The following is a 26,920-nucleotide window of genomic DNA, read 5'->3' as shown; positions in this document are numbered from 1 at the left end:
TGCATATCTTTTCTAGGGATGGGAAGGACCTATATGCAGCTGATGTGGCCGCTCCCCTTAGAGAATGTGCCGTAATTCCAAATGGTGGTGTCACTTTCCTGAACTTGTAGGCTAGGCTGATATATTCCCTAATCCACCTACTTATAGTGGCAGACGTCACTTTTCCCCCGAAGGAACTCTTTTTAAAAGAAACAAACATGTTCTCCACTTTCCTCGTCTGTTTGGTGTTCTCTATAAAAGCTTAGAGCCCTCCTAACATCTAACTTATGCCACTCCTTTTCCCTTTCATGTCTAGGATTAGGACAGAATGAGGGTAAGACTATACCTTCCTCCCTATGGAATAGTGACTTCACTTTGGGCACAAAGGCAGGGTCTAATGTCAATACTACCCTATCAGAATGAAAAATGCACAGTTCCCTATTCGCTGACAGAGCTCCAGTTTCTGAAACCCTTCTAGCAGACGTCAACCCCACTAAAAAGACTGTCTTGAGGGTCAACTTTCTCAGTGGGCAGGTTGCCATCGGTTCAAAGGGCCCTTTTGTGAGAGCCCTGAGTACCACGTTCAGATTCCATGTTGGGAATCTATGTACTTGTGGGGGATTTATCAGCATAGTACCCCGCAGGAATCTCCTAATATGTGGATGTTTTGTAAGAGATGTGCCTCTCTTAGATCCCCTGATTGCTGAAATTGCTGCCACCTGTCTCTTTAGGGTACTAGTACTAAGTCCCGTATCTAGACTATCTTGTAGGAAGAGCAGTATTTGCTTAACAGATGCAGTCAACGGATCCCGTCCTCTTTTCCTACACCAATTCTCGAACACTTGCCATGTCCTATTGTAACTCTTATTCGTGGAGTCCTTCCTCGATGCTAGCATCGTGACAATCACTTTCTCTGAGTATCCTATCTCTCTGAGCTGACTGCGCTCAAGCTCTAGGCTGTCAATCGTAGAGACTCTGGACTTGGATGTAGCACTTCCCCTTGCGTCAATAGATTCCTCTTGTACGGAAGTCTCCATGGTTCCATGTGTGACAGTCTCATCAGTCCCTGAAACCACGGTCTTCGGGGCCAAAAAGGAGCTATCATTATTACCTCTGCCTTCTGTTCCACCACTTTCTGTAGTACTCTGTGTACGATCTGTAACGGTGGGACGGTGTACATTAGTCCTCTGGGCCAGTCTTCGCTTACAGCATCTGTGCCTATCGCCAGTTGTTCCCTTTGTCTTGAAAAGAACTTTGGAACTTGTCTGTTCTGTGCGGTTGCGAAGAGGTCGACCTCCGGGTGACCAAACCTCTGGCACAGTTGTGAGAACACCTTTTTGTCCAGGTGCCATTCCGACTGGCTCATCTTGTTTCTGCTCAGCCAGTCTGCCAGAGTATTCTGTTGACCTGCCACATGGATCGCTCGTATGGGTTCCAGATGTCTTTCCACCCAAAGGAAGATTTCCTCTGCTTCTCTGTTCAGGGTTTTGCACTTGCTTCCCCCTTGTCTGTTTATATAGGCTTTCGCCGTCACATTGTCTGTTTGCACTAGAACGTGCTTTCCTCTCAGGCCGTCCTGAAAGTGAACGAGACCATTCTTTATCGCCCGCAACTCCAGGAAATTTATACTGTGGCGCCTCTCCTGTTGGTTCCAGTCTCCTTGAGCCACGTCCTCTCTCAGGTGGGCTCCCCAGCCCGATAGGCTCGCATCTGTGGTCTTTGGGTCCCTGAGGGGGGACCCTGGGGAGAATCTGTCCATCTTTGTCCACCAATTCAGTTCCCTGGATAAGGTCTGTGGAATCTCTACTGTCTTGTCCTGTTTTTGCATTATGATCCTCTGGTATGGCTGCAGAAAATGTTGTAACGGTCGTGTGTGGAACCTGGACCACTGAAGAATGTCCTGGCAAGAAACCATCATCCCCTGTAGCGTCGCCAGTTCCATTATTTCCGCTCTCCATTCCGATTGGATGAGCCTTATCAAGGAAGTAATCTTATGTTGTCTCTCTGGCGACACAAAAGCCCTGTTCCGGACAGTGTCCACCGTCACTCCCAGATGAACCATCTTCTGCGACGGAACGAGAAGGCTCTTCTGTCGGTTTAAGACAAAACCGTGTTTTTCCAGGCAGTCTATGGTCTTTGTCACTACCTGCTGGGCCAGACCCAGGGACGGGGCCTTGATTAGGATATCGTCCAGATAGGGAGACAGAGCAACTCCTTGAACTCGTAGGACCGCTACTAGTGTGACCAGCACTTTTGTGAATACTCTCGGTGATGACTTCAGACCGAAGGGAAGGGCTTGGTATTGAAAGTGTCTGCCATCGTAGGCGAACCGCAGGTACCGTCTGTGAGATTGCCTTATAGGGATGTGTAAATAGGCCTACGATAGATCTATGGAGGCCAAGAAATCCCCCTGTTGAATGGCCTCCATGGTGGATGTCATGGTCTCCATCTTGAACTCTCTGGTCCTTATGTGGAGATTCAGCCACTTCAAATCCAGGATGGCCCTCACATCCCCATTCTTCTTCGGAACAATGAAGAAGATTGAGTATACGCCTTTCCTTTTGTGATATGCTGGTACTGGTTCCATGGCCCGTATTCTTAATAGGTGTTTGATGGCCTGTTTTATTTTCAGGTGTTTCAGGTGTGATGGGTTTCTGAAAACTTGGATAAAGCGTCTTGTCGGTCTCGTCTCGAATTCCAAGGAGTAGCCCTTTGATACTGTGTCCAACACCCAGTGGTCTGTCACTGACTCCATCCATTGGACAGAAAAATCCTGCAATCGTCCCCCTATTTGTATTGTCGCCTGTTGACGTGGATAGTCATGCCTGGTTTCCTTTCTTTTGGGCCTTTGACTGGTAAGCTGATTTTTTAAAAGGAAAGGATCTGCTCTCATGCCTAGGCCTAGATTGCCAGCGGCTCTTAAAGGGCCTGTCTGTTCCTTGCCTTGAGTTCCTCCTGAGGTCCCGAAAGGAAAACTTGCTCTTAGGTCTCTGATCCTTTTTCTTTGATGGTAGCACTTTCTTCTTTTCTGGGTCCTCCACTAGGTATTTATCTAGTGCATCTCCAAAAAGCTTGGTACCCTCAAAGGGTATCGCTGTCACTTTGTTACGTGTGGGAGGGTCAACGTCCCAGTTCCTCAGCCAGGTGTTTCGTCTTGCTGTGACGTTAAAACCCATCGCTCTGGAAGACATCTGAAAGGAGTCCAGAGTCACATCTGCAGCAAAGGCTGTGGCTAAGGCAATCTTTTTGACCTCATTCTTAATTTCCTTAGGGACCTCTCTACCCGCAGTTGCAAGGTCTGAGGCCCAGGTGTAAGCCGCTCTGGCAAAGAGGGATCCTATTGCTGATGAGCGCAATGACGCTGCTGAGGCTTCAAATTCTCTACGCAGTGCCTGTTCTATTTTCTTGTCAGAAGGATTTTTGGCATACCTTCTGCATCCATGGGTAGGACAGACGTGGTAGCCAGGCTGGTAACCGGGTCATCCACCGTAGGAAGCTTGATCTTTTTGGATGCATCAGGTGTCAGAGTGTAGAATTTGGTGAACACAGATTGGTACAATTTTGGTTTAGCCGGGTTATCTCATTCTACCTTAAGAATGTCATGGAAAACGGCTGGAAGTGGCACACCCGTCTGTTTGGGACTCATTTTGGGGAGTGCTCGTTCTAGACCCTGAGGGTAGGACTGACCTGACTCCTCTTTGGTCATCTGAGTTATTTCTAGAGTCCTTAGAACCTTTGCCAGAAGCTTAGAATACACCTCTGGAGGAAAAAGCCTAGTTTGAATTTGGCCCACGTCTTCCTCCTCTTCCTCAGAGAGCTCCCCTTCCTCACTGTCTGAGGACTGATGGGATGAGTTTGATACCCACTGGGACTCCTCTGAGTCGCTGGAAACTCTGTCTTTTCCCACCCTCCTCCTCTTTGGATTGCTGTGGGTGGTTGATTTTGCAGGCCTTTTCCCTTTTGCAGAAACTAGTGACTGCTTGGGCTTCTGTTGAGGTGCAGCTTGCCCTTTAAGGTCCTTCACAGCATTGGAAATTCCTTTTTCTATTTCAGATTTTAGCCATGCTAAGATGTTAGCTTTTGCCTCTTAGCCAGAGAGATCCGGGTCATGCCTGGTGATCCTGGGGATTCTATGCCACTAAGAGTTGTTTCAGGCACTTTAGGCTCTGATGGGCCTGCCTTTGCCGCCATTCCCGCCAAGCAAACTCTTCCCGCCTAAAAATGAAAGTGGTGGGGCGAGCGTTACAATGCGGTCACGCTAAGACCCAGAGCAATCACCCCCCATTATGGAATGCACCTGTTTCGGCTCTGATCAACTGGGGCAAGGATTCCCCCCCCCTCCACGGGAGGTTGATTTTACTCACTGTCCCAGCGCGTTTGGAGAGGCTGTTGCCACTTCGGTGCTTAAGCTCTCCTCGATTTTGCGGCTGTTGCTGCGTTCGTGCGCACGCACACGCTCCCTTCAGCCGCTGCAGTAGCTGGGTCCTAGCTCTCTAGGAACGTCAGCTCTGCTGCTCGTTTGTGCGGCTCCTGCCGCTTCTTACTGATGGATTGAGGGGGGGGAGGAACTTCCTTTTTCCCCGAATGAGCCTTGCGCCTGCTTGTCTTTTGATATTCTTCCAGGATCGCTGCTCTGAAGAGCGAAAGGTCTGTGTTCCTGCTGAGCAGGGCCGGAAAAAACTGCCGAGTCTGGGAGCCCCTCCCCCTTACAGGATCGCAAAAATTGATCCGACCCTGCGCAAGAAAAGGGGGAGGAGCTACCATTGGTTACGACTGCTCGGAGAATGACTTGCCGGCCAATGGTCCGCCACGACAGCTTTATGAACCAGGGGGCAAAATGACGCAGCAGCCTCCGAAAGCCCACACCATCCACGATAGACAAACTGAGTCCTTCTAGGGCAATCGTCTCTGCCAGCACATGAGTGCCCGCCTCCTGAGCCTTCCCCCTGACTCTTTTGATAGGCACCGTCCCCGACCCTGAGGGGAGAACCTCCTGCAAGGTAGCCTGCCTGGACGTTCCACTCCCACCCACAGCACTCTTGGAGCAAGGCTTCTTGCTCAGGGTGGACTCCCATGACCCTTCCCGCTCTTTCTGATCAGGAGCTGTCCTCTTCAGCCCACCAGATGACTCACATTGCTCCAGAGGCAGCAGGCTTGAGTGGTGCTTCTGCAGATGCAAGCAGAGGGTGGTTGACAACAAGTGCTTGGGGTCACAGCCCCTACACACCAGGGCATCACAGGAATAGCACTACAATGGACAGGGGTCATTGGGAAGGAGCTGGAAGTGCTGCCACAGTGCCTGACCGAAACGGTGACCAGGAGTTGGCAAGTCAGGAGGAGGACGAAGGATTACCGGCTGTGGTGTGGCACAGGGCTGGGAAGACAGAGTGAGGGGTGGACTGAAGGCAGGGACAGTCCCAAGAGTTTGGGATTTGGAGGAGCTGGATGTCTCCCCAAAACCCCGCCATTCCTCCTGAGATTCCCCCTCATCATCTTCCTCAAAAATTCTGAAGATATCCAGTTCCACTCCTGCCACCGGTGAGACCTGTTCTGCCTTCTCCACTGCCCCCACAGGGAGATCTACTGCAGTTGGAGTCTCTGGTGCCCCCAAGACCTCCCTCCCTCCAGTATTTCTGGGCTCTGATGGGCAACCAGGACAAGCTGTGCACTTCCTCCCCCCACAACCACCCATGCCCTTCATTCCACGCCTCACAGTGCTGCACACAAAAATAAGTTGGAAGCAAAAGAAACAAGATAACTTCGAGGATTTTCCGCCCTCAGGCTACGAAGCCACACACGGCTGAGCCCAAGAGACAGGAAGTGGCCCTGGGACTGGCTTTGGGGGGAGAGACCCAAACACAACAGAGACACCTGCCCAGGTGAGAGAGGTGCTCAAAATAAAAATGAGATGCACACAGTGGGTGCACAAAAGAAGAGTCAGCTGAGCCAAATAAGTGCACAGCAAGCAAGAGAGAGAAAGCAAACAGAAAAGGAGTCAGGACCTCAGGTGAGGAACCCACTCCAACCTGGGCCCCAGAGCCAGGCAGTGGCCCTGAGACTGGGGTGGGGGGGATAGCCCTAATCCTCCACACAGACAACTGGCCAGATGGCACAGGTACTCAAATTAAAAGAAAATAAAAGAGAGTGTGAGACCTCAGGTGAGGAACCCACACCAAGCTGGGCCCAAGAGCCAGGCAGTGGCCCTGAGACTGGGGTGGGGGTGGGGGAGCCCTAATCTGCTGCACAGACACCTAGCCAGACGGCACAGGTGCTCAAATTAAAAGAAAATAGAAGAGAGTTGAGATGTCAGGCGAGGAACCCACACCAAGCTGGGCCCCAGAGCCAAGCATTGGACCTGAGACTGGGCTTGGGGGGAGAGCCCCCAAACACCGCAGAGACACCTGCCCAGATGAGAGAGGTGCTCAAAATAATAGAGTTGCAGAGCTGCACCAAACAAGTGCACAGAAATAGAGAGAGAGGAGGCAAACAGAAGAGTCAGGCCCTCAGGGGAGGAACCCACTCAAAGCTGGGCCCCAGAGCCAGGCAGTGGCCCTGAGACTGGGCTTGTGGGGGAGAGCCCCTAAACATCACAGACATGGAGAGGTGCTCAAAATAAAAATGAGATGCACACAGTGGGAGCACAAAACAAGAGTGAGCAACAAGTGCACAACAAGAGAGAAAACAAACAGAAAACAGTGAGGCCCTCAGAGGAACCCACACAAAGCTTGGCCCCAGAGCCAGCAGGCAGTGGCCCCGAGACTGTGCTTAGGGGGAGAGGCCCTAAACCAAAACCAAAGGAAACAGCAAGAATGTGAGCCCTCAAAAGAAGAGAGAAAGAATTGAGAAGAAACAAAGACAAGCAAATAAAAAAGGGGAGGCCTAGACCCTAGAGCCAGGCTAAGGCCTGAGCCTAGGGGGGCGGGGGTGGGGTGGAGAAAAAGGCACCCTCACTCAAAGACCTCCCTACAGCAAGACCAAGAGCTGGAAATAAGAGGCTTCTTTCGGTGTCTTTTAAAGCAGCAGCAGCAGCCAAAAGCACAATTCCAAATCCTTCCACACACACACTCACTTCAATCCCAGCAACAGGTCCTCCTCCTCTACCTCTGTCTACTGGGACTGAAACACGAGGCAGAGAGAGGTGCCCTTTATAAAAAATGCTGACATAAAGCAGAACAGGAGGTCTGTGGTTGGCTGACAGACCTACCTAACATGGTTTGGAGGGGTGTGCCCATGGCTACAGAAGGCCCACCTCCTTGGTTGCCTAAGGGATTGACCCCCAGCTCCTGGCTGTATAGGGCAGAATGGAAACTCTCCAGATGGGCTAGGAGATCTGCCAATCAAGGGTAAGTGTGCTATGATTGGGGTTTCCAATGGCAACAAAAGGTCTGAGCTCACTGTTGCCTAGGGAATCAATGGATCGGCACCAGCCTGTCTGAAATTATGAATCGTTCACGAAGCTAACGAAACAGGCCCAAAAGGTGTGAATTTTATGAAAACCATGTCCCCACAAAACACAGTTTTGCAATACACGATACGGCCCGTTTTGTGATGAAATTTGCTTCGTATTCCGATTCATGCCCATGTCTAGTTCACATCCCTCATTTCTACTTATTATTTAAATTGCTTGCTAATTATTGGCATGATTGTGGGCTTAGAAAAGTAAAAGCTTTGGAGCTGAAGCACCAAGAAAAGGCCACCCCCCTTTCCCCCTGGCACTCCACTGGCATCCCATCCCATCCCATTCATTATTCTGCCATTTCCCAAGATAACTGGATGACATCGTTCCAGGTAATGATTGCTGGTGCAAAGAAGCAGCACGCATTTCCCTCCTGTAATTTTTGGCATCAAGAACAACTCCTCTTTCCCTTGGGAACATCTGTGTATGACTAATATAACTTGTATGATGGGACATCACCCCACCTTCCCATTCAACTGCATTGGCTGGAATTTTTCTCCCGTAACTTGTAGGGCTAGCAAAAGTGATGGACTGAAGACAGTACCGCCCCTCCACATACAAACACACCTCCAGGAATGGAAATGTATTTCAACAGTATTTTTTTAAAGCTTACCTTGGGGCCTTGTCTTCCAGGATAACCTGGCAGTCCAGGAACTCCAAGTTTCCCCTGTAAAAAAGAACCCAAAAACTTTTAGGAAAAGATATAAACATACCCAAGTAAACTCTTGGGTTAGTCTTTGCAGTTATAGTTAAAATAGTGGGTGGTGCTTTGGGAGGACTTCAGAGACCAAGCTAGGCCAAGACGCCAAGGTCCACGTGAAGCACAATTCCTGCAGGGCTGGTGAGCAAAGATAAACTCATGCCCGTAAGATCAGCGACATTTATCAGGGGTAGAGGGGTTAGTCTGCCACAGCACCAATGAACAGGCATTTATTTCTCAAGGTTTTTGTACAGCTCTAGGCCCAACATGCAGCAGATATAGGACTAAAACAGAAAAGGATTAGAGTGTGTGTGGGTGGGGGTTCTGAAATGCCAGTCTGGCCATGCTGTATTCCTGTGGGTACCCCAGCATATTCTGTGCCACTGTTCAAGCCTGGGGGTGTTTACCTTTTCTCCAGCAGGGCCTAGTGGTCCAGGATCACCATTGGGGCCCCCACGTCCTTTTGGGCCTTCAGGTCCATCCTCACCTCGCGGGCCAGGAGGGCCAATTTCACCCTGTTAAGCAAATGAGATGATCTGTTCAGCAAATGAGATGAACTTTTCCACCATGCTGCTCACCATTACAGCTGTAAGGAATTATTATTTAAGGGCATTATTAAATACTGTGGGCACCAAATCTCAGCCTAAAGCAAAATTTCAAGGCCCTTTTGGAAGCTCCTATTTAAGGAAAAAATCCACAGAATTTTAAGGGAAACAAATTGTTTAAATATGGTGAGTGATATGGGGAGGTGGTATTCATATATAATCCATCCACACAGCCAAGAACAGTGATTAGATTTGGGGGCTAAAATTTCTACTTAATTTTATCTAAAGTGAAATTTTGAGGCTCATCTGCCAGTTACTGCTTTAAGAAATTGTACAGGAAGCACACAGTGCACATTTATGATGTAAAACTAGAGAAATGTGTGTGTATTGGGGGGGGGGAGGGCTCTGCGGATATTAGTAAAAGCAGCCAAGTGCTCCTGTAAGATCAACATCCAATATTTGGGGGCAATGAACCCTTTCACCTGAGATTGCGTCCTGGCAAAGGGGCTACAAGCAAAGCTGTATAGGGTGCTGTTGGCCTAACAGCCTAACGGCTTTCCCTATTGTGCTCAAAGACTCTGGCTGCTTCTCCAAGGCCTTTTCCCTCAATCCCTCATATCCTTTTGAAAAATTCATTATGGACACTTCTGTTCAACTAGGAGAAGCTCTACTGCAGCTCAGCCTTAAACACAATTAATTTCTCTGTTTTGCCCATGATTAAACCCCAGGAGGGGGGAGGCTGAGAAGGTGGGGGTAGGGGAGAAGATAAGCCCAAAATAAGGGGCCTGAAAAGACTAACTGGGGTATTTTCAAATAAACATTGTTTTCCAAGCACAAAACTAAAAAACTGTCATGGCCCAGGAATCCTCAGTTAATCCAAAAAGTATACAGCTACAATTTGTTCAGAAGATGCTCAAGTAATCTGTGGCTTGCAACTGTATTCTGTTGCACAAATACCTAACAAAAATTGTCTAGCTTTCCCTGGAGGACAACTCTGTATTGACCATGTTCATTTTGCTGACAGTTCCAGCACAAGCAACTCGTTCATGAGAAGGAAGAAATGAACACAAGAGAGCAGGAGAGAGGCCCATGCCAATGTGAGGCCTGATCTTCCAAAGGGAGAGCCAATTGTGGAAGGAATAAATAGGAGGAAATTAATATCCTCTCTCCTCTCTCAAAATGTGAACAGTCCGATTCATCACCTGATCAACAGTCAATTTATTTAAAATACTTGTAACTGCGTTCCCCCTCAGGAATTCCCTGCAGCAGCCTGCCTGTTGCGATGCCTTTGTCCTTACGCTTCACTGCACTGAGAGGACACGTGAGCGGCTCCCACCGTCACAGGGAAGCCATCTTCAGAAGCAGTGGGGAGGGGCACAAGTTGCTCAGGCTTCCTTGGCTACAAAGAATCCCGGAGTTCCTTCCAGGAGAATAGCCCTGAGATCAAATCTGGGTCATAAAAAGCAGCTGCAATGAGACCACGCCTGTGAATTCTCACCCTGTCTCCTTTAATGCCCATGTCGCCTTTGAATCCAGGGAAGCCATCTTCACCCTGAATAAGAAAAGGAGGGAAACCACAGTCATTAGCAAGAGAGGGCTCTTCCCCTTCCCTGCCTGCTGGCAGTGCAGTCCACTGAGGGGGCATAAATGCAGGCTTGTGGGGAATCAGCTGTGGAGCAACGTCTCACCTCGTCTTCCCCACAAGTCCATTCACAGCCTCCTTCCTTTGGTGTCCATGGTAGCACCTCTCTTTAAAGAGCATCCAGGCTTTCTGCAGACAAGCTCGCTGCCCCAGGCAGGGCTTTTCTACCTTTGGGAATCATCATCAGCATCCACCTGTCTGCCGAGGCAGCCCTGAGCCTTGCAGAGAGTTGGGAGGTGCTTTAGGATGCATCCAGCGCTTTCAGAACGGGGTGCCGGTCAGACTCCTTACAGAATATCGTAAAGAGCACAGAGCAGGGACAATCCACTCAAGGACAGAAGCTTGCCTGCCACGACCAGGCTTCTCATTGGAGGAGGAACCTCAGAGCTCCCTGGGGCATGGGTGGAAAACTACTCTCTGAAGCAATGCCCCCGACCCAAGCTTGCATCTTCCACTTAGAGGCTATCACTCCAGCAGATTCCCCACTCTTCCGCTTGAAGCCAGCTGGGTGACCTTCAGTCAGTCACAGCTCCCTCAGAGCTCTCTCAGCCCCGCCCACTTCACAGGGGGATTGTTATACGAAGATAAAAACAACACACTTTGCAAACTGCTCTGAGTGGCCATTAAGTTGTCCTGAAGGGTGGTATATAAATCAAAAGTTGTTGTTGTTGTTATTTGTTGGAGGAAACAGAAGCCTTTTGGCATGAAGGACATCTTCTTGAAACTCTACCCTGCCCAAGCTAGTAACAGCCCCACCCAACCCTCCTCTGTCTCCAACACACACATTACATCAACCACTGGCTTAGTCGATATAAACAAGAACTTGCCATCACAGGGAAGAAATTATTTTGAAGTATAGCTGGTTTTATTTTCACAAAGACCATTTGGAGCCAGCCTTCTCCAAAAGGCTCAATGACAGTACTAATATTTCTTCCAGTCGGCAAAGGTTTAACTGCAGAATTCCAATCGATACCATATCAAGTCCTGAAGCAAGCCTGTCAGGTGCTAAAACGTGGACGCAGTAACCAAAAAACAACACTGGGGTTTTGGAAGGTCCCTCATAGCAAGGTTGTAATTGTCAGCTTTGCCAGTGATGGACTGCAGGGTATGAACAAAAGGAAGCAGGGAGATTTAAGGTTGGGAAAAGGCCAGAATATTACATGGCCTCTGCACCTCCTCTGGGAAAACAAAACCATATACCTGAAACACACAGAGTGCTGGCTTGTCAAGACTCCCTTTAAATGCAGCTTTTGAATGGCTGCAACAGTTCCTGCCTCTGGCATTTGAGTCCTTCATCATGCTGTATCCCCCTGGCTAGTTTCTGAGCTAGGTTTCCAAAATGTGTAAATCAGAAACAAATTCACTCTACAAAAGGGAATAAAAGCAGATTTCCTCCTCAAATATAAGAATCAACTGAAGGGGAGTGACTACCAAGCCTGTATTTGGAAAGGACAATTCTGCACTCAGAAGGATGCAAATTAAGCATGAAGGATGAATTTAAGAGTAGAAGCTGGCAAGGCTCTGGGCCGATTGCCCTACTCAGAGTCGAATGCTGTCAATCCATTTCAGCCATACAAACAGTAGCTTGCACTCTCACCCATGACCTGGCATCCAGATCTTGCCCTTCAGATCCAGCCCCTGCCTATCAGGACTATAGCCCAGATTGGTCTTGTGGGGTGGGGGATGGGCTACTGTTATTTGCTCCTCCCCCACCTTCAGCTTTCCCTCCTTCCTCCCCACTGGCAGCCTCTCCCTGGGAAGAGTCTAGCACAGTAACATGGTGGCTGCTGGTCAGTGGTGTGGGTAGTGATTATCGTCGATCCTGCCTCAATGAACCCTTCTTCATCAGGGGACATGGCAGGGAGCGGCTCAGGATGCCTTCCAGAGCTCTTTTGGCCTCCAAGTCCCCCCCTGCTCCACCCCATGTCTTTGATGGAGAGAAACCATGGTTCAGAAGGCTTAGCAACATCATCGTGGCAGCCTAGCAATCTCCAAAATGGCAGCTGAGAGTCCAGTGGGCATTCTTTTCTTAACATTGCAGGCACTGTTTCTGTTATTTTGGGGGTGTATTTTTTAGAGCTCAGATTTTTCTGCAAACTTGGTATTTCCTTCCAGTTTTTAAAGAAGCCTCCCATCTGTACCCATCTGTATTTTGTGGCTTTGTTAATCCACACTCTATGGCCTGGTTCAGAATTGTTAGTGAGCAGGCATGCAAAACGAAGGCAGAAGGGACCCGAGGGCAGTGTCTGGCCAGACACACTTGAAGCAAGCCAGGCCCCAGCTGCACTGTCTTGGGCTCAGCTGGTGGCTGTCCAGATCTGGGAGACCATGAGGGGCAGGAGACTTGCTTGCCAACACCTCCTCCACTGCTGGTCCTGGCAGCCCTGGCAGAGTCTCGAATACTGGGGCAGAGACCTGGCCCAGAATGCCAAGCAAAAGAGTCTGGGGAGCTGCTGGCGGCATGTGTGCTAAGGATTGTCTACCACTAGGCCAGAGCAATGACTTGGCAACTGGGTAGAGAACCCTGCAGAATTCACAACCACACTCCTGAGTTGCAGCAGACAAACCTCGTGCCAGATGGCAAAATGCAGAGCTGACTCACCTTCTCACCCTTGGTCCCTTTCAAGCCACGGATGCCGTCTGCTCCCTTGGTGGGGGAAAAACAAAACAAAGCAATTACAAAGGCTATAAACGATAATCTGTCAGAGGAGTTGAGGCCTGGATTCAGGGGAGTTCAAAGAGGGCCAGTTGAGGCTACCTCCCCTGAGCCCCCTCCTCCTCCAGGCATACTGAGGCATTGCACTTTCCCAGTAGGGCGTCCTGAACCCATGTGAGATTCGTATGTGCGATCCTGAAAGATGCCTGGCACTTGGAGAAGAGAAGGAGAGCAGCTTGGGTGGAGGGTGATGCAGAGGAGGAGGCTGTGGGAAAGGGGGAGGGAGAGCTGAGGCAGCAAGTGAAGACGAGGCACAGCGTTGGCAGAGGACACCCCTCCAAGTCTGCCACCTGAGGTCACACACTGCCTCACCTTGCCTCATTACAGAGGCCATTCAGTCATGATGCTGCAGCATCAAACCTTCCAAGATGCAAATAAGAAAAACAGACATTCACTTTTACAGAGCATAATAAGCAGGGCAGGAGGAAGGAAGAAGGGTGTCTAAACAAAAACTCCAAGGACACACATTCCACAGCAGGACAGCACATTTTCCAATGAAGACAACAGCACTTCACACAGATTCTTTGCTGCCACAAAAAATGGTAACATATGGATATTTTCAGGATTTTAAAAACTCACACTAGGAAGGCTGTGCAGGGCTACCCAGTCTCCCCAAGAAGTTGAGTGCAGGCTTGCCACCGAATTTCACCTAGAGTGAAACTGGAGGTTGATATTTTGAGGCTCCTGTATGGCAAAACAACAGAGGAATTTCGAAGGAACCTAAATGGGCTTTGGTAAAACTAGAAACATTTTGGGGCAGGGAGGAAAAGGAAAATGAAATGCAAACTTGAAGGAGTCTGCTGTGCTGCTCTGCTCTCATTGCAGGAATTTTAAGAGCAGACAGAAAAGTTTTGCTAAAGCTCAAGAAATTTCTCTGTATGTGCGTGTGCTTGCACACAACTGTATGTGTCATGTGTATCAATTATTGTGGGATAATGGCTAGAGTGTGGGCTCAAAGCATTGCTCCTTGGGTGACTTTGGATAATCCCTGCCTTCCAGATGGCTCTACCTCACAGGATTGCGCTGAAGCTAAAAGGAGAGACATGTACTGTGCCCTGAGCTCCTTGGGAAGATGGGTGAGATAAAAAGTGTAGTTAAAGGGGGATGGCACAACCACCACCCTGTACTCCTAAACAAAACAGGCAGAAGTGTGACACGCAACTCTTTTCAAAATGGCAAACAGGATGATCTCTCTACATTTGAAAGGGCCAGATCCCCAGGAAGTATGGCAGGAATGTTTTTTACCCTTAAACATTCTACCTCAACTGTAGAGAAAGGAAGCAAAATTATCCTGTATTCCAGATTTTGCATCTTTCCCTACTGTAGACCAACATGACTGAGCATTCAGAACAGGGTTGGGGAATTTCAGATGGCAGAACATCCGCCTGTGGCAAGAGCACGCTGCTCCTGCAACCAGAGATGAACCAATTCTGCCAAGCTCACTCTCACTCAGCATTCACTCCTCGATGGCCCAAAAGCTGCAAGTCCCAATAGCCAGCAATGGTACCTCCCTCACCTCTGAGGCCTTCAGCTCTCTTCTAGCACTAGTTGCAGGAAGCACGCTCATCAATCTTTGAGGAAGGATCACAAGCAACCACCAGTAAGTACCCAAGCTTAATTTAAGGTGCCTTTTCTGGAGCACGCAGTCCTCATTGTGACATGCCCAGGGCTCATTTCGAGGGGGAAAGAAACGGCGTTCCGGTAGTTCTCCCAAGTCAGGTGGCCCTGCCTTTAAAACATTTTGGGCTGTTTAGGCTTTGATTGGGGCCAAAACGGCCACAATTGGGGCCAAAATGGCCAGGATCGGATCCCGACCATTTCGGCCCCGGTCCAGGCAGCAGTGGTCCTAAAATGGCCATTTTCAGCCATTTTGGACCCAGTTCGGCTTGGATAAGGGCCGAAATGGCCCAGATCAGGGCCGAAATGGCCAGGATCAAGTTGGTGCCAGGCAGCCCAGCACCGACCAGGTTCCGGCCATTTTGGCCCCGATCCTGGCCGAAACGAGTCAAAAATGGCCATTTTCGGCCATTTTGGCCCGGATCAGGGCCGAAACAGCCCAGATCGGGTCAGTGCTGGGTGGGGGAAGCTTCCCCTGCCTGTTGGCAATTTTGGGCCATTTTGGCCTGGATCAGGGCTGAAACGGCCCGGATAGGATCGGTGCCAGGCAGGGGAAGCCTGGCACGGACACAGTCACGGCCATTTCGGCCCCGATCCTGGCCAAAACTAGCCCAAAATGGCCATTTTCGACCCAGATTGGGGCCAAAGGGGCCCAAATCAGGTCAGTGCTGGGCGGGGGAGGCTTCCCCCACCCAGCACCGATCCAGTCCCAGCTGTTTAGGCCCCAATTTGGACTCAAATGGGCCCAAAATGGCTGTTTTCAGCACTTTGGGGCCCGGATCCGGGCCGAAACAGTCTGGACTGGGTCAGTGGTGGGGATGGGAGGGTTCCCCCTCTCGGCTCCGACCAGATCTGGTCCTTTTTGGCCCCGATCCTGGCCCAAAAGGCCCAAAATGGCCACTTTTGGCCACTTGGGCCATTTTCTGCCGGGATCGGGGCCAGAAGTGCCAGGATCTGTTCAGTGCCAGGTGGGGGAACCCTCCCCTGCCCAGCACTGATCTGGTCCAGGCTGTTTCAGCCTTGATCCAGGCCCAAATGGCCATTTTTGACCATCTGGGGCCCTTCTCAGCCGGGATCAGAATCAAAACCACCAGGATTGGGTCGGTGCCTGGTGGGGAACCCCTCCCCTGCCTGGCACCGACCCAATCCAGGCCGTTTGGGGCCTGATCCAGGCCAAAACATGCCCAAAATGGCCGTTTTGAGACATTTTGGGCCTGTTTTGGCCTGGATTGGGGGCAAAACGGCCCTGCTCAGGCCACTGCCAGGCGGGGGAACACTCCCCCATTGGGCAGCAGCCGAATCCTGGCCATTTTGGCCCGATCAAGGGGTGTGGCATATGCTAATGAGTTATGCTAATGAGTCCCTGAAGTTCTTTTTCTACGAAATGACTTCTTTACATGCCCATATCCCTTGGGAGATTGATCTCTCTCCCACTTGCTGAAGAGCCTCTGAAGAAAGGCCATATTAGCACATCGTAAGGTTAAGAGGGCAGTTCCAATGCAGACTTCAGCACTAGGGGCAGAATTTCCTAAAGGTAATCTTCCGTGTGGGATTGTAGGGCTTGCGTTAATCGTATAAAGATGAATACATTTCAGGATCCCTGTAATGTAAGCAACTTCTTTAATAATTCCTTTGTGAACTCCAAGGGAGTACTTTATGCTGCTAAAAGTCCATATAACATAATATATACAGGTATGACATCTAGCGCAGTTAAAAAAAGAATCTCTGAACACAAGAGTTGTATACAGTTTGGCAGACTCCAGGCTCCTCTTGTGAAGTCTTCAGATAAAGAATTAAGATTCTGGGTAGTAGGAAAGGTGGTGGCTCCTACACTTCAGCTGGATTGGATTCTTTGAAAAAGGGGGGAAATTTTGGATCTTCATCTTATGAACTTAGGATCCTCAAGGTCTGAATGAGGGCACAGATTGGCAGTCGGCTGTTCAGAAGTCTGCAGGATGATTTGTTTCATGGCTATTTCCAGGTGTGAGCTATGCAGTTTAAATGGAATGTATTTGTTGGGATGTATTTATCTGGTAGCTTGTTTGATACTATTTTGTATTAGGTTGAGAAGACACTTTCCCTTGGGTTTTGATAGTTGTAGTTAGACCAGGTTAGAATGGTTATCTATGCACTTCTATATAGCTGCACTTCTATATAGTAAAGTTTGTTCTTTTTAAGCTGTGATTTTAGTGAATCCAGATGTGTACTTACTAACTGGACCCTGGTAATTTGTTGCAAGGAATTCATAATATATTCCAATAATCTGTGTATTTTTTTAAAAAAAAATTAGGGTTGTTTTTAATTTGTGGATTTAATGTCTTTTTGCTTGCTTTTTTTTTTTTGCAATTTCAATTTAATTCTCTCACTGGTTCTTGAGATGTATTATGTTATCCTAGTTATGAGTGACATATGTTATGCTAATTATGTTTATACTATACACTGAAGGCATTGTGCCGAAACATGTTTGGCACTGTGTTTGTTCTTACTATATGTACTCAACTATGCTTTGTTCTTCGTTCATATACTAAATTATTGTATGTTTTATGCACACTTTTGAATCAATTTTAATTGCATATTGCATCACACAGTACTTTTTTATTTCCTGTATTTACAACCTATTTTGGCTGACCCTCTGAAGAAGGCCTGCCTAGGGTGCCTCCCCAGCGAAGGCCATGTGGGATCACAAAGGACGGCTTTCCCCACAGCACAGTGAACCTCACAGCCTGCCTTACAAGACTGCTTAGACACCGCTGACAGCTTTCCACTAAGAACATGTTTTTATAACTCTTACCTGTGGCGCAGAGTGGTAAGCTGCAGTACTGCAGACCAAACTCTGGTCACAACCTGAGTTCAATCCTGGTGGAAGCCAGGTTCTGTTAGCTGGCTCAAGGCTGACTAAGCCTTCCATCCTTCTGAGGTCAGTAAAATGAGTGCCCAGTTTCGTGGGGGTAAAGTGTAGATGACTGGGAAAGGCAATGGCAAACCACCCCGCAACAAAAAGTCTGCCAAGAAAATGTTGCGATGCGACGTCCCCCCATGGGTCAGCAATGACTCGGTGCTTGCACAGGCGGACTACCTTTACCTTTACCTACTGCTTAAAAACCTGCAAGGGAGCATGAGGCTTCCCCTCTGCTATGCTCAATGGTGACAACTGAACTCTAGACAGGGCCAAGACTATCCAATGACTGAGGCAGAAAATCCAGTTGATGCTGCTCTCTCCAGATCTACAGGAGTGCAGTTGTGACAAAATGCCCAATATTTCTGGTATTAGATCAGATGGGCAACATCTGGTTTTGCAAAAGGTCACCCTAATGATCCCCAATTCTGATATTTCCACTTCTGATAGTATCAGAATAGGGAATGGTGTTGGTGTGGCAGCAGGAGTAGCTAGGGGGGAGACAGTGTGCCCCAGCGAGTCCATGGAGTATTGGCCCTTTAAACTTTCAAGGCCCATTATTTTATGTGATCAAAAGACCAATGTGCCACACGGCCTTCTTTTGTGTGTGTGTGTGGGGGGGGGGGCAAGGCATGGTTCCTGTCTCTCCCTGCTCCAGCTGGCGGGGGGCACTTCCAAAATTATCGGTTTAATTTTCTTTGGTAAATTCAGAAAGGGCATGATTACTGTTTTCATTATATTGGGACTACATGTTCCCATATTTATTAAAATTGAAGTTTTTCCTGACATAAGTTTCCAGAAAGATAACAACACTCTCCATGTCTAATGCAAACAAAAATAATGTTCTTCCTGGGTTTCTGATACAGAATTAAAAATGGTAATTCTTGAATAGCACTCCCCGAGCTCAATCAACCCCCAGGATGTTCTCCTCCAGAAGCCTCACTGAAGCCAAGAGGACCCTCAGCACTCTTCAGCGGGGCTGGCACAGGAGCTTCCGACCCCACGGGCAAGGCTGTTTTTCTGCCCACCTCCTATTCTGGCCCTGCCCTACTCCCCGACAAACACACGGCCGGCATCCCCCTGCCCATCCGGGGAGGTCCCTTGCATGCGCTTTGACTTGCCTGCTGCATACTCATCCCCTCCACAGGCCCCTTGAGAGGAGGAAGGCCAGACTAAGAGGCTGTTCTGACAAGACGAGGAAGGCCAAGGTGAGGAAGCCCCGTCGATGAAGGCAGCAGCTATGAAACCCCTTGGGGAAAGAGCTGGCAGGCTGGAGATGCAACTCAGAGAATGAATGCCCTGAGAGGCAGAAGGATGGAGGAAAAGGAAGGGCCCCCTCCACTGAGCATAAGAAGGACTCAGAAGTCCAGGAGGAGAGCAACGGGAGGGGGAAGGGGTCCCTTCTCCACCTGCGACACTGCATTGGTTCTGCCTGTGGATTCAAGCCACTTCCTCAGTCTTAGCCTCAAGCAAGGACTGAAACCCCCCAAACCTGTGCAGATCACAGTGAGCTTCCTCCTTGCAGACAAGCTGATCCCAAAAGGATTGGCTGGGAACCTCCTTCTGTGCAGCGCAGTCTCTCTAGGGTAGGGAAATACTAACATGGGCTTCGAGTCTTGCCCCTTGCAGCCTGCCTCCCACAACTCACGGGAGACAGAAAAAGCCACACCTGGCTGGTTAAGAGGGCTTGGAGCACAGGGGGAGCACCTTGACCTAACACATACATGCACCTCTTAGTGCTCCTACAAAATCTGGGATTCTAATTCTGAGGCTGCAGCCCCCACAGAGCTTTGAGCCCCCCCAGCCTTTCCATCACAGTCCCAAAGAGACTCACAGCTCATGCACGCAAGCAGATTGTTCAGCCACCGTATTGATGTTGCTCTTTAATCTTGCTAACGACATTTTAATTTCCTGAGTCCTTTTGCACAGTCAGTTCTAACAGAAAAAATGAAACGATGCGTACACTGAGCCTTGGACGGCAAGGGAGGAAACTCAGAGCCAATGAGGGAGGATCCTGGGACATGCTGAGACAGTTCAGAGCAGACACACACACACCACCTCCCATGCTTGGAACTCTGCCAACGTAGGCCCTTAGTGGGGTGATGTTGCCGCAAAGCAAAAAAATAGGGAAGGATAGGACTGGCAGGTTTGCACGGAATTGTTTCACTTCAGTGGGCCAACAAAGGAGTAACTGTGGTCTTGTGCAATAAGGGTATTTTAAGAAAACGGAAAAGAAGGCTAAAGCAAATCTAATTTAATTTCCAAGGCTTTCTGGTGTAGAAAAAAATGGTGACTATGGGGGTATAAGATACATGTGTGTAATTTTCTGAATGATGTGGAGAAAGCAGATACAGAGCAACCCCACAACTCCGTGAAGCTGACTGGTGGGAGGCTCAGGACAGACAAAAACTCATTGCCAAAAGACGTGGCGATGGCCACTGGCTTAAACAGCTCTAAAACTATGACTAGGCAAATTCATGCAGGGCTGGTTTAGCAAGTACTGTTAGCCGTGATACTTAATGGAACCTCTCTGTTCATGAGCAGTGTAACTATGAGTACCAGGATAAACAAGGGGAGGATATTGCCTTCAGGACTGGCCCACTTGTAAGCAAAACAGAAGCAGCTAAACGGCCTTTGTGGGTCTAATACAGCAAGAATGTGATGTTAGATCTTTGCAAATCAGGGCTCTTTTCACACGTCTTACGTGCCGCCGGAACATCGCGCAAAACAGCGTGTTCTTGCACAAATATCACCAAGAGGACACAATTTTGTGCAAAACTCCCGAATGACAGTGTCTTCTTGGTGCGATTTCATGTGAGAAGATGCTGTACTCCAGGTGTTTTGCACGATGTTCCAGCGGCAGGTAAGACGTGTGAAAACGGGCATGGTCTCTGTAAAGAGAGCCACAAGCAGCAGTAAATGTTTAACTAGGTAAGCAAAGGACTCTCTCTGACTCCTGCTTAGCTCCTCAGGGCTGGTTCTCATGTTGCATGATGGTGGGGACCAGGGTGGGGAAAGGGACACACTCTGCAGTCGCACCCCAAAATTTGTTTCAGCATTCACTGAAACCTCTGTCTTTCTCTGTTGGAAAGGGAAAGATCATTCTGCCTCAAGGATATTCTCTTCAGCAGAACTTAAAGATCGTATTCTCTTACCTTTACACCACGTGGGCCAGGATATCCGATTGGGCCCTGTGGGCCGGCTGGACCCTGAAATCAGAAGGAAAGAAGGGGAAATTCTTTTGGTGGAACTGCTCACTGATGGCACTATGGAAGTGCAGGAGGGAGTGGCTGTGGGGGGGGGGGCAACATGGGACAGCACCAGAGCCAGGGAGCAAGACCATGTTCTGTAGCTGCATTGAAGGGCACAGTGAGACAAATGTGTTCTTCACATAGAATGAGGCAAGACCATTCCCCATAAACATGTGCATTTTTGTATCTTGGTCTACTCTGGATTCAACCACATTTAGCTCTTAAGGAGGAGAATTCAAACACTGGAGGAAGAAAAGAGACAAGAATATTCCATCTGGACCTTCTGAAACCTATACATGGAACTCTGGCTCCTGTGCGTGCACGCACGCACGCACGCACACATGTGCGCACACACACCAGTCCTCCAGTCATGAAGCAACACCACTCAGTTTGGTTTCTATAGTAGCGACACTTTGTGTCTTTTTGAAAAGCAGCCTCCATGAGTACTAATATTAAGCAGGCCTGCACAGCTTGCCATCTGCCAAGCTCAACTCTGCCAGCTATCCTTGACAGCTGTCTGTCAAGTGTTCAATGATGCCCTGATCTGCAGATCCAGGAAGTTTCTGAAGCTCATGAAATGCTATCATGGGTGTGTGTGTGTGTGTGTGTGTGTGTGTGTGCGTGCGCTAAGGTCACCAGGCACAGAGGCTGCACATGAGGTCTGCTGTGCTCTCTTCCACCTTGAGAAGGGACACCTGAGAGTCAGTTAATGCTGCAGGCTTTTTACTAGCTGTTGACTCTTCTGGTGGGAGATCTGCCATTGGCTTCTCTGCCCAGCCTCTGCACAATCGTACAGCTTCTGCACAAGGTGCAGCTCCCACCTAAACAGCCTGCAAGACCTTCTTCCTTTTCTGTCTTAACACTGAAGGAACTGCAGTCAGGACTCCATCCATCTCACACCTCCGTTTTCAACATGCACCCCAAGAATGTTCTGTGTTGCTTTGAAAGCAGGCACGCTGCATGGTGGAATCTGATGGACTGAATCAAAGTATTATGCTGCTATCTCTGTGAATTCTTTTAGGGATGGACATGGCTACTGAGCTTTGATGTATTTTTCATACTGAATTCCAGCTGCCGTGTTTGTTGTACACTTTTAAAATGCAATTCCTAAATCAGTGACTGAACAGTTTTGCGACCACTGCTCTCATGGACATCTATAAGACTGGAGGCAAACTGCAGTTTAACTGGGGAATTTTTATTTTAAGAAGTAAATCTACTGCAGACAATTATTGGTAATGTTGAAGGCTTTCACAGCTGGAGAACGATGGTTACTGTGGATTTTCTGGGCTGTATAGCCGTGGTCTTGGACAAGACCATGGCTATACAGCCCGGAAAATCCACAACGACCATCAATTATTGGTAATTTTGTATTGGTAGTTTTCTGCATTTTATTGTAAGATGCTTTAAGGATATGGAGTAGAGAACTAAAATTAATGGAGTTTAGCAGGGTTTTTAAGAATAGAACCTTCATGTTCAGAGGCAGTCAACCTGTGAATGCGACCTGCAATTCCTCATACTGGGGCAAGCAGGATGTGTGTGCCAGAGGGCTTCTTGGAGGCTTCTGGCTCACCTGCTGTTGGAAATAAAGTATCGGAAGAATAGTTCCGTGTTCCTTGTCTCAAAGAGGGTTCTGACTTGCTCTTTCTCTTCAGCCCCTGATAAGTCCAGCCAAACTGAAATTATCTGATCCATTTCCAGCCACTGGTTCAAGTCAACAAGAACAAACCCAGCAGGGCAAACTTGGCTCTAAGGTCACAGTGACTTAACCCACCATTCATGAGGGAAGAGGCAGTCATGGGAGCTGCACTTCCGGTCCAGAGACACCTACCGGTGCCCTGCCATTTGCAAAATGGCTCCCAGCACACCAGCTGCATTGCGATGGATGATGCCATTTTCAAATTCTGCAAGTGCTTGCACTTTTAAACCCCTGTCCTTGTGCAAAGCCCAAACGATGGTGGCAGAATGGCCCCCAGCAGGGTTGTGGCTACAATTACCTGGTGACTCAGTTCTAAGCAAGGCTCCTGCAACCTTCATCCAGCTGGGGCCAGGCCCAACAGAAGCCCTCTTTTGAAATAAATGACTGAGACACAGAGTTCAGGTCTCCCTAAGAGGCTGGCTGGGACCATTTCGTGAGCAACACAGTTGGCAATGGACTTCAGCTAGGAAGAGAGGGAAGGGACAGAGGGACCGCAATGGACAGGCCATGCAGTACCTGGGGGCTGCAGATCATGGCAGAGGGGGAATGTCACCCTGGTCCCTCGAGAGGCCTCCAAGGGAGGCAGGCCCTCTGTAACCTTGGAAGAGAGGGGAGGGAGGTCCAGACTCAACTGTCTCCTCCTCTGGGCCCTGGGGCTGCTCATCCTTGTTTCACCTGTCCCACAGAGGCCTTCCCAAGTGAAGCTGCTGTATCCAGAAATAGGCCATTGGTCCACCCAGCTCAATACTACTATACGCAGACTGACAGTGTCCCCCCACAACAGCCAGCCCGAGGATTGTTCCCAGCTTTTTAAATGGGAAGTGTCCAGGGGTTGGACCCAGAACTGTTTGCATTCAATGCTGTCCCCTAAAGGGCAATGCAAGCACAGATACTGCAACCTCCTGCACTCCGATCTTGCTTACTGATAGCCATGGAAGCATCCCTCTGGTTGATACATACCTGACTCCCCTTCTCCCCGGGAGGACCTTCTTTGCCTGGGTGGCCCTGTAGACAAGGACAGGGAAATATAGTGAGTCCTTAATAGTCTGCAGTGGGTGCCTCTGGATTCCTTTTCAGCGTCCTTTCCAGCAACACGCTGGTCTTTTGCCACATGCACTGGACTAGTTCAAGGCTACTCGATAGGGTGATGAGTGGATGGGTCCGGCTGGGAGAAGACAGACGAGAGTGTTCCAGCAGCTTCTGAGTTTTACTATTTAAAGCCTCAAACAATAAAACTAGGCTTGTCCTGTATAATTTCTGGCGTAATTTTCAAAGTCAATTGAAAAAAAATCCATTCTAGTTCAATATACCACAAGCATGCCAAGACCAAACCAGGAGGGCACACAGAGATACACTGCCAGTGATGGCTGCTGACCTCAGAAACGCTCTTCAGGTCAGCCAAAGCCAGAGCCGCAGCACCTTGCAGAGATGATCTTTCATGCATGCAACTATTGAGTTGCACTGGACAAGCAGTTGTACAATGGGAGTGAATCTCTTGGGAACACACACAACCCTACCATGGAAGGGGAGCCATCTCTCTGGCTATTCTGAGAAAGACAGACATCTGAATAGGACCCCTGCATGCCTGGAAACTGAACTCCCAACAGAAAACTCGAGGCACACTTCTGATCTCAAGTCCTTGTGGCAGCAACATGTCAGCAATGTGAACTGTGTAACCTGTGAATCAGCCCTCCGAAGCCTCTACCCCTACAAAGACAGGCCATTAAGGTGGTTTTCAGCAGAACTTACAGGAGGACCGTCTGCTCCAGGCATGCCAGGAAGACCAGGTTTTCCCAGTGGACCCTAAGGGAAAAAGTGGGACTCCAGTTACTTGTGCAGGAAACAAATACAGAAGCAACACAACCTGAACCATCTTGTCCATCATTCTCTGACACCAAGATTCATGACATTTTTCAAAGGAGCTTAATTCAGTCTTGAGTTCACGTCAGGCTGGGCTTGGCATGTGTGAACTGGGAGGCTTGAAGAGATCAAATGTATTACAGCTGGTACACCAAAGCCTCTCCCCCTATGAGCCCTGTTGATGGGTGCAGGTAGACTGCAGGTAAGTCCTCTCAAAAGAAAGGCTTAAACCCCCTGTGCATGTGCACCAGGTCCCCAATCTGGATCAGGCTCTGGCTTCCGCATGTCTGGGAACTGACTTCCATGCACAGAACTTCCAGATGCTGTCTGCTGACCAGACCTAGGAAATGTATTGTGTGTAGTTGGGCCCTCCTTTTGTCTGTGTGACAGGGTGGGGTCAGAGAGGCCAATGCCCAGCGGTGCAGCCCTTGGTGGTACCAACTGCTCCTGTCCCACTTAAAAGGAGAGCATTTCAAAAGATATATAATGTCTCTCTGTGCTACTTGAATCCACAGTGGCTTATTCATGCATGCTGAAGTCATCAAGCGATGAAAATGCACACATCTCCTGATACTTTTCTTTATATTTGACCTGCTGAAACATCTGGCTAGCCTCCCCTCACCATCTTGCCAGAGATTACTTTCAAAGAGCTTTAAAGCTGATTTGCCATGCTAAGTTGCAATGCAAGCATTAGAAATTTGGAAGATACACACACTGTTTTTGTTCATCTTTATCAAGCCTGGAGTGGGACATCTTTAAGCTTCCCCAGCCAAAGAAAGAAACAGATGTTGCAAAGGAAAGCAGAAGCTACTTAAAGACACCAAACGCATTCTGAACATCACAAGCTGGCATATGTCAGAGCTGCTTTGAATTAACTTACTTTTTCTCCTGGTGGACCAATTGGGCCTTGAGGACCAGGGAGACCCTGGAAGAAAAGGTAGGAAACAAAGAAGAGTGTTATGGCTTAAGTATATGAAGGAATCCTTCACAAGACATGTTGCATAGTGCTCAGAAAGGGTAGCCAAAAAGGACTTCCAACAATGGACAGCAATTCCTCAGCAGAATTGCCTTGAATTTTCACCTAAAGTACAAGAAGTTTGGAATGCCTTCTTGAACAAAGTATTCGGGGAACTTCAAGGGATGCCAGAAGTATGTCTGCAAGAGTTGTGAAATTTCTCAGGAAAAGGGAATGAGGAGAGGAACATTTCCCTGTACCTCTCTAAGGTACCACTGGATTTTGCCTGCAGTCAAAAATATATGCAAGATTTGGGAGATGCCAAGAATAGAGGTGGACATGGACCAGAAAACAGACCTAAATTTGACACGGTCCGGCCCAGTCCGTGGTTCGCAAACACGTGGGTTGTGGGACCCTGTTTTTCACGAACATTGGTGCGTTTGGGCCAGTGTGTTGGTCTGTGAGTCCAGATATCCTGGCACCGATCTATCAGTTCCCTAGGCAATGGAGGGGACGTCTGCAGACCTTCTGCAGACATTGGAACACACCAATCCTAGCCCTCAAAACCTTGATAGGTACCTCTGGCTGCCAGTCAGAGAGCTCCCATTCTTCTCTATGCAAGCAAGGAGCAAGAATTAATTCCCTAGGCAATGGCTGAGAAGGTGCCTGAGCGGTGAGTGAGGGGGGGCTCTTCCCTCACCCTTTTCTGTTTGATTTTGCTCCATTGCAACTTTTTGGTTCTGCAAGCCAAAGGAAGTCAATTTACATTTGCGATTCCTAGTATCTACTGGACGTTTTCTGGGGGGCGGCCGCTTTGGGGGTATGTAACTCAGACCTCCGAAATGCAATCTTGGCCAAACTTGCAGGGTGGCTGGAGGAGAGCCTGCTGAAGCTTTGCTGCAAATTTGGCATTTCTGAGTGCAAAGGGGGCAGTCCTAGAGCCCCTGGAAATGATGGACCATGGACTGATGAACCGGTCCATGAATGGGGCGGGTCCATGAAAAGTCCATGGTCCGTGAAATGCAATGGACCATGGGCCAACGGTCCGTGGGGTTTTTCCGGTCCATGCCCAGCTCTAGCCAAGAGTCTTCCTGTAAGTCTAGTGAAATTTCTTGGGTGAGGTGAGTGTCCCTGCACAAACTTAGTTTATCCACAGAGTGTCCCTTAAGGGGAGAATTTCTAACAGACTGAGAGGGGCCTTCACAGGCAGACGATAACAAACTGTTCAGGGAAGACAGAATGGTGTGTTACACACACCTTTTCCCTGTTCCCATCTAGAACTACCATCATTAACTAAAACTTACATGGCTCTTATATGCTGTTAAGTGAAAAGGTGGTAGCCATGTAAGCTGCTCCGAGTTTCTCAGAGAAAGGAGCAGATAAAAATGAGATCAAACATGAAACCTGCTTCAGTCTCCAATTCCTAGCCCTAACAGAATGACAATGGGTCACTGCCTTCTACTGAAGACTTTGCTTTCACTTGGCTCAACTGCCCCCATCTCACCTGAGCGCCCGGATTTCCCTGCTGCCCTGGTGGTCCGGGCTCACCTTGAGGACCCTTGGAAGAGGCACAGAAAGGAAAAAAATTCATTACCGTTAGCTGTATC

The 26,920-nt window shown here is 48.9% G+C and overlaps 1 protein-coding gene across 2 annotated transcripts in view; it reads right to left on the bottom strand.

The window, feature by feature from the left end:
- COL5A1 (collagen type V alpha 1 chain) overlaps nt 1-26,920 on the bottom strand; it is a 404,609-nt gene that overhangs the window by 100,268 nt on the left and 277,421 nt on the right. For both annotated transcript variants that reach the window (XM_054997811.1, XM_054997812.1), the window contains exons 23-31: nt 26,818-26,871; nt 25,239-25,283; nt 24,248-24,301; nt 23,459-23,503; nt 20,707-20,760; nt 12,925-12,969; nt 10,179-10,232; nt 8,543-8,650; nt 8,049-8,102 (exon numbers count right to left, since the gene is read on the bottom strand). In XM_054997811.1, coding sequence (XP_054853786.1) covers nt 8,049-8,102; nt 8,543-8,650; nt 10,179-10,232; nt 12,925-12,969; nt 20,707-20,760; nt 23,459-23,503; nt 24,248-24,301; nt 25,239-25,283; nt 26,818-26,871 — 513 coding nt within the window. The remainder of the gene's footprint in view (nt 1-8,048; nt 8,103-8,542; nt 8,651-10,178; nt 10,233-12,924; nt 12,970-20,706; nt 20,761-23,458; nt 23,504-24,247; nt 24,302-25,238; nt 25,284-26,817; nt 26,872-26,920) is intronic.

Source organism: Eublepharis macularius, chromosome 14, assembly GCF_028583425.1.
Source record: "Eublepharis macularius isolate TG4126 chromosome 14, MPM_Emac_v1.0, whole genome shotgun sequence".
In the NCBI taxonomy this organism is placed as follows: Eukaryota; Metazoa; Chordata; class Lepidosauria; order Squamata; family Eublepharidae; genus Eublepharis; species Eublepharis macularius.
Note: the sequence above shows the minus strand (reverse complement) of the source record. Positions and strands in the feature narration are given on the sequence as shown.